The sequence below is a fragment of the Ornithorhynchus anatinus genome, chromosome 7 (genome assembly GCF_004115215.2).
Source record: "Ornithorhynchus anatinus isolate Pmale09 chromosome 7, mOrnAna1.pri.v4, whole genome shotgun sequence".
NCBI lineage: Eukaryota > Metazoa > Chordata > Mammalia > Monotremata > Ornithorhynchidae > Ornithorhynchus > Ornithorhynchus anatinus.
In genome coordinates, this window is record NC_041734.1 from 11,492,832 (window position 1) to 11,506,234 (window position 13,403).

Genomic DNA, 13,403 nt, shown 5'->3' on the forward strand with positions numbered 1-13,403 from the left:
CGTGATTTCTTGCTGGCTTAATAGTGTACAGTATGATATCTTCCCAGCCGTCCTCAAATGAAAACAGTTAGGGAAATGACTTTACTTTTGTCCTTGGCAAGTAGAAAATGAGGCCTTGATGTATTACTTCTCACCATAAGAATGTGCAGCATTCAGAACTACTATGTAAGTTTATTGTGTATGCTACAGAAACATGTATACATATGTATGTATTTATTACATACTCTATGTACTAACACATTCTTGTATGTGTGCATGCGTGTGTGTATATATGCAAAAATAGCAATACTGTTTAAAACGATGGAAGAATTGTCAGTGATTTTTATAACATTTGCTGTTAGTGGGATTGAAATATTTCTTGAGCCATCCTCTGGTATGTAATGAAACCAATACGTTAACAGCTTACCTGCATTAAATTTAGCTGCCTTATGACCTGACCTATAGCAGTACCCTTATCTACGTTTCTTTCCCCCTTAAACATGTGCGACAGCTAACACCTTGCTACCGATACCTTAAATTCAATTGTGATTAAATATTTGTGGTTTCTGACCAAAATTAGCTACTTTCTGCACCTAGTGCTTAAATATTAATTATTATTACTAATGATCCACATGAGCTTTGTTAGGGCCCAGTGCCTACCAATTTACCTGACGTAGTCCCAACCCTGTAGGACTTCAATGCTATTACTATTATTATTATTATCATTATTGACAAATGCAGTAAAATATTTTTTGTACAGCAGGTGGTATGCCTAAGGAATTTCTTACCAGAGGAGTGATATGGGAATTGATTTAAGAAGGTCTGGATAAGTGGAAAAACAACAGGTCCATAATGGATAGATAGGAATACAGGGATGTTGGAGGGTATATCTCTTCTGGTGAGATGATGGTTATCAAACAGGACAATCATCCTACTGGTCTCGCAAACATTCTGTGTTGCCGCAGTCAGAGGGAGAACGTATATCTTCCTGGACCATTGGTCTGATTCAGAGTGGCAAATCTTAGACTTGTATCTGGAGGAGAAAATGAAAATCTGTGTGTTTTTTTGTGATCCTGTTCTCATCAAAACCGAAATAAATATCTGAGTATCTTGACTGAACAAAGGTAATGTTCTATTTTCTTGAGCAGTCATTAATTAAGTGCAGGAAATTACATGCTAACACTCTTCTTTAAAGTATTTTTATCATAGTGTTGTTCCTCCCAGATGCAATTTAAGTTTTATTTAGATGTTCCTGAATCTGACAAATTTAGAGTTCAGTAGGTTTATGATTATGCCATCTGATTTGCAGTATCTTTGTCATAAAGCACTGTATAGATAGAGGCTATACAGTTTGGTAAATTTAATCAATCTGGATTGATGCTGTTTAGAGCCCCTAGAATAATTATTGTTTTAGGTATCAGAGGAGCAGTTCATCAGGGTTGAAGAGGTAGGAGGGGGAATTGTAGTCATTTGGTTTCTGTCACTATGTTAATGAGGAGGTATTTTTGAATAGATTTCATTCATCCCCAGATATTTGTTGGTTAACATACAGTCTCTTTGCACTGAATCAGGGGCCACTTGACAGGACTCTGTTCAGGTCCACTGCCTAACAGACCTGGAAACTACTGAAAGAATGGAGAAAACAATTTTTTTCCAAGGATGGAGCTTTATTTTGGGTATTGCTCAGGAAAATGGTCATAGGTTGTATGGTTGACTGGTTGGTTACGACAGTGTGGCTCAGGGGTCTGAACAGGGGAGAGGTAGGGAATGAATACTTGTGAGAAGCAGCATGGCTTAGTGGAAGGAGCCCTGTCTTGGGAGTCAGAGGTCGTGGGTTCTAATTCTGGCTCTGCCACTTATCAGCTGTGTGACTTTGGGCAAATCACTTCACTTCTCTGTGCCTCAGTTCCCTCATCTGTAAAATAGGGATCAAGTGGGACAAACTGATTACCTTGTATCTACCCCAGTGCTTGGCTCATAGTAAGCGCTTAACAAATACCATTATTATTATTATTCTTTGAAACAAGTAGTATGCCTATGCAGTAGCCAATCACTCAGCTGAACTTGGAAAAGTAAAGGCTTCCCCAGAGAAACAGATTTAACAACCACATCTTCTTGGAAAACAGAATCTCTTTTCCTCCAATCTAGGTCAAGTAACCATTGGTTATTGAGAGTGCTACTGAATATGAAGCATTTTCATCAGTGTTCTTTGCTGGTTGCTTACCAGTCAATCAGTGGTATTTATTGAGCGCTTACTATGTGCAGAGTACTGTACTAAATTCTTGGGAGCATGCAGTTCAACAGGACTGGTTGACACATTCCCCGCCCACAAGGAGCTCACAGTCTTGAGTCTTATCCTCTGGGTTATTGCACTGTCAACACTCCAGTGCTCTATGGAGCAGTTCATGGGTTGAGATTTCCATGATGTGAAGTGCGGAGAGAAATGTTTCTAGGTCCAGAAACCATTGCTTTAAAAACAAAGGCTTTGCTTTAAAACAAAACAAAGACAAAAACATTGCTTTAAAAAAAGTAGTCAGTGGACCAACACATTCACCTGATGAAGTCATTGTTTCTGGCTACTTCTGTGTGGGGCTGATTGTAGAGTGTTCTTATTTTCTCTTTTGACATTTGTAGCATAGATAGTTGGAGTGCCTCCTCCCTTTCAGTTTGTGTTATTTTCCTGTCAACTATCATTTATATTTTCTCTACTTTACTCCCTTTGTCATCCCCACTTTGTCTGCTACTTGGCTAATTTTGCATCAGATCACATTCCTGGCATTCTGATTCTCTGCAAAAGAAGAGCCATTTCTGTTCTCATTAAATAATTGGTTATGAGATCTTAAGGGAAAGGATCATTTTTGTTGGGAACAAAAGCATAATGTTAGAATCCAAGCCATGGAAACAGGAGATTCGAAAGGTCTAGGCAGAGCAATCTCTTTTTCTAAGAATGTTATAATTGGGAATATCATAGATAGGATTTCCTCATTAGAACAGTTGGCGATTAAACCCTCATTCAGAGGAAACGTGGGACCTAAGAAGGTATTTAATGAGTAAAGGCTCAATGCAAAGAACTTCCTCTTACACACAGTTGGACTGTTTAAGCAAATGACCCAATTTCTGTACTATTCACTACAAAAATTAAAAAATAAGTCTAGTGATATTTGAGTACTTTGTGCAGAGCACTGTAGTAAGTGCTTAGGAGAGTACAGTACAGTGGCATTGGTACACACAATCTCTGCCATCAGGGAGCTTAGAATGTAGTGGGGGAGGCAGACAATAAAATGGATTACAGATAGGGCAGCAATAAGGCTATTGCATGTAAGTGCTGTGGTCACACTCTGAGTAACAGAGTACCTAAGGGGTAAAGGCCCATATGCATAGATGATGCAGAAAGGGGTGAATAGTAGGGGGAAATGAGAGGTTGGTTGGGGAAGCTTTCTTGAAGAAGTTGTGGATTTAGTTGGGCTTTGAAGGTAGAGAGGGTTGGGTATCTGTCAGATATGAAAGGGGAGGGAGCTCCAGGCTAAGGGAAAATGTAAGCAAGGGGTCATCAGTGAGAGAGCATTTGAAGTAAGTAGTACTGGGGTCATCGCCCAACTCTTAATCTTCAGTTGCAGCTCTTACCTTCTTTTCTACTTTGCCCTCCTTTGTTTTAATATTCAAACTACCTTCCTACCCTAAAAAACTACTAGTGGCATTAATGGTGTTAACCGAGTGCTTACTGAGTGCGGTGTGTGGTACTAAATCCATGAAAGAGGACACAGAGAAGTTAGTGACTTGCCCCTCTACACCGTAAACCTCTCTAGACCTCATTAGGCTCGTTTGGGGCAGGGAACGGGTCTACCAGCTCGGCCATATTGCACTCTCCCAAGCACTCAGTATGGTGTTCAAGTGCGTAGTACAGTGCTCTGCACACAGTAAGTGCTTAATAAATGCGATTGATTGAATGTTCTGCACTTAGTAAGCTCTCCATAAATATGATCGATTGTCTGAGGTTACACAGTGGACACTGTGACTACTTGTTATAAGACCATGGGCAAGTCATTTAACTTCTCTGTGCCTCAGTTCCCTCATCTGCAAAATGGGTATTCAATACTTGTCTTCCCTCCTACTTGTCCTCCCTCGTCCATATGGGACCAGATTATCTTGAATCTACCCAAGCGCTCAGTACAGTTCTTGGCAAGTAGTAAGCACTTTAGGGATATCATCATTATTATAAACAGTTGGCAGATCTGGGTTTAGAACTCAGGTCCTCTGACTCCCGGGCTCTGCCTGTTCTCTTTCCACTAGGTAACACTGCTTGGCAGAAATCAGATAGCCTTGATGAGTTCCTGGTAGCTCTGCAAGTCCTGTAGCAGCACTTAGAGTAACTGCTGCACACAGTGAAGAGAGAAGTAACTCATACTAATTGTCTGTGACATCCAGTACACAATTTTCTAACCCCTAGACTAATCAAATATGATGACTTCAAAGCACACAATTGCGAGGTTACAGTGACCAGATGTTGGAAAGGTACCAGCTTCACTGACAGCTTAATTATTCTTTCTCGCACAATTGGCCATTTTCTCTCTTGAAAAATTTGTACTTCGACTGAAAGGAAGGTGAATTAAAAATTAGAATCTTCCCTTAATAATAGAGTGGTTATTTGGTACCTTGTCCTTTGGTGAAGAAGTTTCTCTCCAGCTGATAAATTTAGTCACCCTGCTGGGGATTGTTTGTCCAAGTGGAGGATATGGCAAGTTTAGAGGTTGCCAACCAAGAGTAGCAGTAATTGTGGCATTTGTTAAGTACTTGTCTTATGCTGTCGTCTCCGACCCATAGCGACATCATGGACACATCTCTCCCAGAACACCCCAGCTCCATCTGCAGTGGTTCTGGTAGTGGATCCATAGAGTTTTCTTGGTAAAAATATGGAAGTGGTTTACCATTGCCTCCTTCCCTGCAGTTAACTTGAGTAACCACCCTTAACTATCTCCCATGCCACTGCTGCCCGGCACAGGTAGGGTTTGACTTGTAGCAGATTGCCTTCCATTCGCTAGCCACTGCCCTGGCTAGGAATGGAAGGGGTAGGGCTCTGTTTGCCTCTGCCTCCGATAGTCGAGACTGGTAGAGTCCTGAAAACTCTCCAGGTACAATCCTGAAAGGGGTTGTTAAGTACTTACAATGTGCTGAACACCATGTGAAGTGCTGGGGTAACTAGTAATAGAAAGAGCAGAATTCTGGGAGTCAGAGCGTCTGGGCTCCAATCCCAGCTCAGCCACTTGCCTTCTACCTAATGTTGGGCAAGTACTTCAATTCTCTGAAAAATGTAAAATGGAGATGAAACACTTTCTCTTCCTCCTATTTAGACTGTGAGCCCCATGTGGGGACAGCAACTGGCCTGATTATCTTGTATCAACCCTAGCATTGAGAACAGTACTTGCAATTTAGGAGCCTAACAAATACCAAAATTATTATTATTATTACATGGTGCTGGTCCCACATGAGCCCACTTCTTTGAGTTGTCCTTCCCTCCAGGGGTGGGCACATCATGGCGGAGAGAAATATGTAATAATAATAATGGTAAGTGTTAAGCATTTACTATGTGCCAAGCACAGTACTAAGCACTGGGGTGGATACAACCCAATCGAGTTGGACACAGTCCCGTCTCATGTGGGGCTCACACTCGCAATCCTCATTTTCCAGACGAGAGAACTGAGGACTAGAGAAGTGACTTTCCAAAGGTCACTTAGCAGAGAAGTGGCAGAGTGGGGATTAGAACCCATGACCTTCTGACTCCCAGGCCTGTGCTCCGTCCATTACTCCATGCTGCTTTTACACTACCTGTGGGGAAGAGGAGGGAGGGAAAGGAACACAAGATGCCTTTCTATCAGCAACCACAACAACACTATTCCATGTTATTGGAAGATCCTATTGAAGGGGTCGGCAGTCGGAAGGGAGGTGAGAGGGAGAGAGACAGAGAGAGAATAATTCATCTGTACTTGAGGCTTGGGTGACCCTTTTTCTAGTATCCTTAATGTTGGGTCTGTCTTTTGAGGCTAGCTTGCCAGCCATGGGAAGCCTGATTAATATTATTAATTATTATTAATCACATTTATTCAGCACTTACTGTGTACAAAGCGCTTGGGAGTAGAGCTTGGCACATAGTAAGTGCTTAAATTCCATCATCATCAACATCGGGCACAGAGAAGCAGTGTGGCTCAGTGGAAAGAGCACGGGCTTTGGAGTCAGAGGTCATGGGTTCGAATCCTGCCTCTGCCACTTGTTAGCTGTGTGACTGTGGGCAAGTCGCTTAACTTCTCTGTGCCTCAGTTACCTCATTTGTAAAATGGGGATTAAGACTGTGAGCCCCACGTGGGACAACCTGACTCCCTTGTGTCTACCCCAGCGCTGAGAACAGTGCTCTGCACATAGTAAGCGCTTAACAAATACCAACATTATTATTGATACTATCATCATTATTATTCTTCCCTACTCATGACTAGATCACATCCAAATTGTTCTAAACCTAGCTGAGATTATTCTACTGAGGTGACTCTACTTCTACTGTGAGTCCCTTGAGGGACAGGGATTGTGTCGCACCTCCATCCACCCCAGCAATTAGAACACTGTTTAACACATAGTAAGCTCTTAACAATTTCCATTAAAAAAAAAGGTGCAAGTTAGATCACTCTAGCCTAGGGGAGATAAGTGCAGCTGAGATCATTGAACATAATGGGATTTGGCACTCATTTTAGATGGGTGTGGCACTTTTATTTGGTGATTCACTTTTTTGGTAGGTCATTTTTTTTTTAGTGATAAAAGCCTACCTGATTGTTACGTAACTAAGGTTTGGATAATTGGCTTTCTGCAGTAGCTGATTGTACTAATAAATGATGTTATCGGGCTTGGAAGCAGGCTGTTTTTGAGGAGGGAAAAGGCCAACAGGAAGATCCAGGTGGCTAAATAGATGTTGCTAGTGGTAGGTCAGAGGGCCATTCAGCTGGCTCGTGACTTGGATTTTCACTCCCTCCTTGGATTTTCCCGACCTTTCCCCATCCCAGGGATCCCTCGTCTCACCAGCACTCCAAGGGGCCGGCGCTCCATCCCGGCAAAGGACTATCCCATGTAAAAGTGTGGAATGGACTGGTGGTCAGACAGAAAAGTGTTCAGCCACCGCCACTCACGGGAGAGGGTTTCACCCTTAGCAATGTCATCTCGAAAAATAGAGGATGACCGACCACCTATCCATAGCCACATGTTTCTTCCCCTCCTCTTTCTGCTCTCCTGTCCAAAAGCTGGGCCGGCTCCACGGTCAGAGGTAAAAGGGAAGTGCCAGTGAGAACCAAGCTGGGAATGAATCCATCTAAATTGCTTGGGTTGAAAGATGTGTTCATGCAGCCCTCCTCACTGGCTGAGCTTGAGATGTGAAGTAAGGGTGACTGACTCCATAAGGATATATGCGATACTTGAGAAAGGATCATGGATACTTTCGGATGAACTTGTCTTATTACTTACGGTATTTAAGCCCAACTTTGTGCCAAGTATTGTTCAAAGTCCCAGGGGAAAGGAACAAAGATATTGACTCACAAATGATCCTGGGCCACGGTGGACTCAGTGTAAAGTGGGGTGGAGGAAGGGTAGACATATTAGGGCGAAAATAATGATAATGAATATCACAATTACTAAGTGTTTACTCTGTGCCAAGCACTGTACTTGCCATTCATTCAGTTGTATTTATTGAGCGCTTACTGTGTGCAAAGCACTGTACTAAGCACTTGGGAGAGTAGAATACAGCAACAAACATACACATTCCCTGCCCACAGTCCAGAGGTACTGGAGTAGCTATAAGATAATTCAGTAAAGACACAGTCTTTGACCCACATGGGACTCAGATTCTGAGTATGAGGGTGAATTGGTATTTAGTCCCCATTTTACAGATGAAGAAACTGAGACACAGAAAGGTTAAGTGATTTGCCCAAGGTCACACATCAGGCAAGTGGCGGACCTGAGACTAGAACCCAGGGCCCTCTGATTCCCAGTCCAGTGTCCTTTCTACTAGGCCACATTGCTTCCTGGAACAAATATTGGTTGAGTTCATAGGGCGGAAGAACAGATCGAAACTTGAAAGTGGTCAAATAGCTGTGAGGCCACTCAATTAATGATTTAGTAGGATATTATCTTTGATGCTCTTGTTGAAGTACATCCAAGGGGAGGACTTGAGCGAGCGGCCCATGGTGGGTGAAGCAAGGGTAAATAGTATCCTGCTTTGAAGCCATTGGGAGTGGGTTGGGCCCTCAACCTGGAGATTTGAGGGAAAGGGTGACATTGCGAAAAGCCATGAACTGCAAATGGAAGACCCAACAGCCACACCAATGATGAAATTTCCTGCCTGCAATTTATTTTAATGTCCGTCTCTCCGGCTAGACTGTAAGCTCCTTGTAGGCGGAGAAAGTGTCTTCTAACTGTTATCATGTTCTACTCTCCCAAGTGCTCGGTATAGTGCTCTGTTCTCAGTTAAGCACTCATTAAATACCGTGGATTGCTTGAGTGAGTGATGGTCTTTGGGGGAACATTGAGTGGAGCGTAAGGCACTGATCTCTGCTCTTTGGCATCTTCAGTCTTCTCTGTAGAAGTGAATAAAGACTCATCCTTAAGAGTGTCTCAACTAAACGTGAGAGACGGCAGTTAGGTATTGTGGGTCTTTGTAGACAGATGCCCAGTTATATGCAAATACATACCTGATTATAAAGGTATTTGTTCTAACTTTGAAGCTCTTCAATGACATCTGCTGGAAATGTTGGGTAAATGGAAGGGAACAAGGACATTTTCTGCTGAAGAATTTTGGGTTCAGAAATTTTTCTCAACCCAAAGAATTCAAGTTTCCATGTGAAATAGCCCAATATTATGCAAAACACATTCTGGGACAAGACAGGGTGGGGATTTCCATTGATTTAACGTTTCCAATATTTTACATTCTATTTTCACGAATAGAGCTAATAGAGGCCGGATCTCAGGCAAAGTGTTTTTTCTCTTAACACGCTATCCCCAGGTAGGCGGGAGAGAAGCAGGTAGGAGGGGCACTGGTTCTCAGGTGGAAGGTTTGGGGGATGGCTTAGAAGTTGCTGTTCTCCTATACCTACGAAGTTCCTCATTATTTCTGCCACTGCTCTGTCAGCTCCTGTGTTGCTATGAAATGCTTTCACCTGTGGAGACTTTTGGAGGGACACTTGTGGGAGAGGCAGCATTGTCTAGTGGAAAGAGCACAGGCCTGGGAGTGAGACCCCCATTGGAGAAATGACTCAGGAGTCAAAGAAGGCACCCAAATATGGCCTAGAGGCAAGAGCACGGGCTTGGGAGTCAAAGGACGTGGGTTCTAATCCCGACCCCGCCACTTGTCTGCTGAGTGACCTTGGGCAAGTCACTTAACTTCTCTGTGCCTCAGTTACCTCATCTGTAAAATGGGGATTAATGCAGTGAGCCCCATGTGGGACAATTTGATTACCTTGTATCTACCCCAGTGCTTAGAACAGTGTTCAGCACGTAATTAAATGCCATAATAATTATTCTTATGATGAGCTTCTGGGACAGGGATTCAATTCAATTCAGTCATATTTATTGAGCGCTTACTGTGTGCACAACATTTTAATAAGTGCTTGGGGGAGTACAGTATAACAAGTAACAGACACATTCCCTGCTGATCTTAGAGTCTTGGGGGGGAAGGCATTAATATAAATAAATTACAGAGAGAAAACAGGGAGAATGGTGGTACTGGGAAAGTTAGGGAGATGTACAGGTTTAAGAAGGAAGATGAGTTCTTAGAAAACCCATTATGTAGTTCTCACCCACCCCAACACTGCATCTATGCTCCAGTTTGTGTGCGCACAGGCCGTTTCTTTCAATACCCAGTGCACATTGTATCCAAACACGATTGCGCTGTCAGACAAGTGTTCTCTAATTCCCCTAAAAACTTCTGGGTTATAGCAGAATTGAGTTCATTGACCTTGAATAAGGTGCCAGGAGGACTCTGTGGGTGAGCAGTGTGGTCTAGTGAAAAGAACACAGGCTTTGGAGTCCAAAGCCCTGGATCCTAATCCCCATTCCGCCACTTGCCTGGTATGTGAGTTTGGGCCAGTCACTTAACTTTTCTGTGCTTCAGTTTCTTCATCAGTAAAATGTGGATAAAGTACTTGTGTTCCCTTCCTCTTAGGCAGTATGTCCCATGTGAATCAGGTACTGTGCCTGATCTGATTGTCCTGCAGCTACCTATCCAGTGTTTACCACAGTGCTTGACACAGTGTAATGACTTAACAAATACTACAATGGTGATTATTATATACTGCATCTGCCCCAGTGCTCTTGCACACAGTACATGCTTAACAAATACGACAATTGTTCTCAGTGTTGAGATATCTCGGAGGCAGGAGAGATAAGATTTTAAGGTGGGATAGGGCAGGAGATATAGGTTTGGGAGTCTTCCATGTAAAAGTTGTAACTGAAGTCATGCATGCAGATGAAAACCCAGTGAGAAAGTGTACTGAGTGAGATGATTGGTGGTTCTAGAGTTAAACCTGGTTGTACACCCTTAAGGAAAGATGGAAATCCAGCGAAGTAACCACAGAGGGACAGTCAGCTAAGAGGAGAGGCAGCAGTAGATTGGGTTGGTAAAACCAATGCCAGAGGGACTCGAGGAGGAAGGAGAGGTCAACAGTGAAGACTTTTATAGGACTCATTGTTTACTCAGAATGTAACTACAGAGAGTGGTGTGATGTTTAACTGGACCAAAACACACCCGACTTTTGGATTCGTTCTCACATAACTGTTTAATTTGCACTTTGATGATTAATATATGTAAAACAGCTTAGATTATAGACAGCTAAAATCAGTTAATGTGATGCGTCAACTTGACAAGGAATTGTAGCAGGTGTAAATGAGTGAGAAGGATACAAGGGTTATTTGGCACATAAAAGTTTGAATTATCATTTCTGAGAGTCGCTTTATAAAGGAAGTTAGAATTTAGGTACTTTGAAATGGGAGTCATTCGCTTTGTGTTTATACCAATTTTAAGACTTGGGTATTTAAGAGTTCCTAGTGCAGGGGACAGGTGGGGGGTGTTGTGTATGTGTGTACCCACATCATAAAAATGCTTTCCTAAATCCAGTGTCGTTAAACCAAGCAAAGCCACTGGCATTTAATCAGGTCTTTACCCATGCTGTTTTAACCATGAGCTGCAGTTACAACAAATCTCATAACAATTTCATTTGAAAAATATCTATGCTGCAAGAATGGCTATTTTGGTGAGGCAAAATCTGGGGAAGCCATAATGAGTGGCCAAGGCTTTTTAAAGAAATACCACACTTGATTTTTGCATAGAAAAATGAAGAGATTTTTTCCACTGTCAAACTTGCCAGCTTTTGAGAGTAGCAATCTTCTGTGCTTTGGGCATCCCTATGAATGCATTTGATGGCATTAGAATGAATCTGTGCTGTCTCCCCTCACCTCAAGCTAGTAAGGAATGCCAGGGTGTCTAGCTTTCAGCATCACTGACACCCCTGGGTGCAAATTTCTGATCACAATTCCCATTGAATATAAGCGATAGCTCTCATGTGCTCCCCTTTTATAGTCACAAGATTGCACCCACTCACCTCTCCATACCTGTATATAATTTTGGTTGGGAAACCAATCAATTGATGATATTTAATAATAATAATAATGTTGGTATTTGTTAAGTGCTTACTATGTGCCGAGCACTATTCTAAGCGCTGGGGTAGACACAGAGGAATCAGGTTGTCCCACGTGGGGCTCACAGTTCTAATCCCCATTTTCCAGATGAGGTCACTGAGGCACTGAGAAGTGAAGTGACTTGCCCACAGTCACACAGCTGACAAGTGGCCGAGGCGGAATTCAAACCCATGACCTCTGACTCCAAAGCCCGGGCTCTTTCCACTGAGCCACGCCGCTTCTCGAGTGCTTACTGAGTGCTTACTGAATGCAGAGCACAATACTAAGAACTCGGGATTGTACATTACAACAGAGTTGGAAACCTTTTCAGGTGAATGTGAGTCTGAATGAAGGATAAAGATAAGAATGGTCTAGCTTTATTCTAAAAAATGAAAACACTGAGGCGTATGAAAAGAGAAGGGCCTCAGTGGCCTGCTTCTTTAACTTTTTGACATTTCCCCACCGATCCAAGTGCTTTTCATATCCTGCCTTTACTGCTGCATTAGCCTCCTCATTGACCTCACTTGCCTCCAGCCTCTCCCCTCTAGAATCCAGTCTGGTATTTTCCTTCTCTCATATCTGTCAGATCACCATTCTCCCCACTATATATTCACATCTCCTCCAGGAAGTTTTCCCTGACTAACCTCTCATCTTCCTCCCTATTCTCCCTCCCTTCTGTGTCACTTATTTACTTGTGTTCATTCCCCCAAAGCAACCACTCCTCACTCCCATAGGATTTAGGTATATATCCTCCTACTCTGCTCCTTCTCCTAATTTATTGTCTGATTCCCCTACTAGATTGTCAACTTCTTGTGGGCAGGAATGTTCCCAAGCATTTAGGTCAGTTCTCTGCATACGGTAAGAGCTCAATAATTACCATTGATTCATTAAATGTTACTTGAAATTATATTTCAGATATCATAACAATAGCATTATGTAGTTCTGTTTCTTTGACTTTTATAATCCTGGTAATGTGCCAGAAACATGGTAAGTAACACTAGAGACTTGCTCATAGAGTATGTGAGGAGCAGCTCAGTTGATATTTACTGAGTGTTTACTGTGTGCACAGCAGTGTGCTAAGCGGTTGGGAGAATATAATATAACAGAGTTGATAGGCACTTTCCCTGCCTATAGGATCTTACAGTCTAGAGGATGCAGAAAATGTTTGATTTTGGTAATAAATCCCAACTAGGCAGCAGAAAATAAGTCTCTCTTGATTAGCGGGTCCACTACTGGGTTCAATGCTGACACTGTCACATTGAACATATCTGATCACCTTTTTTCTTTTTGGCACCTAGGGATGTGCGGTTTAACAGAATTCAAGAAATTCCAGCAAATTCCTTTAAGAAGCTCAAGAATTTGAACACACTGTGAGTACCACTTTACCTTTGGGATTTTGATGTGAAGAACGCTGAACTGCCATTCTGGTTTACATGATTTTTGCCATGTTGATGTTAGCCTGGATGACTATGGTGTGTACTAGAGAACTGCCCATGATTCATCTGAGTTGAGGTCACCGGTCGCTAGGACCCAGATTCGGGGATCCAACCCTCACCCTTGGGATGAGCTGGGATTAAGCAGGCCAATCACGCCCAGCCCAGAAGAATGCAAGAGTTTTTATTCAGCTGCCTGTGTTCACAATACTGTAGGAGAGGGAACATCCACAAAGAAGAGCAAGATTGCCAGCACCCAACATAATGGCTCACTGAAGCCGCTTCTATCAT

General features: G+C 42.6%; 1 protein-coding gene and 1 non-coding gene across 2 annotated transcripts in view; one reads left to right on the forward strand and one right to left on the reverse strand.

The window, feature by feature from the left end:
* Window positions 1-4,988: 4,988 nt before the first annotated feature.
* On the reverse strand, window positions 4,989-5,126 carry LOC114813479. The gene has a single exon (XR_003761196.1). It is a non-coding gene; the product is annotated as a small nucleolar RNA SNORA7 (small nucleolar RNA).
* Window positions 5,127-5,837: 711 nt separating this feature from the next.
* PXDNL (peroxidasin like) overlaps window positions 5,838-13,403 on the forward strand; it is a 170,338-nt gene continuing 162,772 nt past the window's right edge. Inside the window, exons 1-3 of the mRNA XM_039912534.1 lie at window positions 5,838-5,919; window positions 7,023-7,086; window positions 12,978-13,049. Coding sequence (XP_039768468.1) covers window positions 5,838-5,919; window positions 7,023-7,086; window positions 12,978-13,049 — 218 coding nt within the window. The remainder of the gene's footprint in view (window positions 5,920-7,022; window positions 7,087-12,977; window positions 13,050-13,403) is intronic.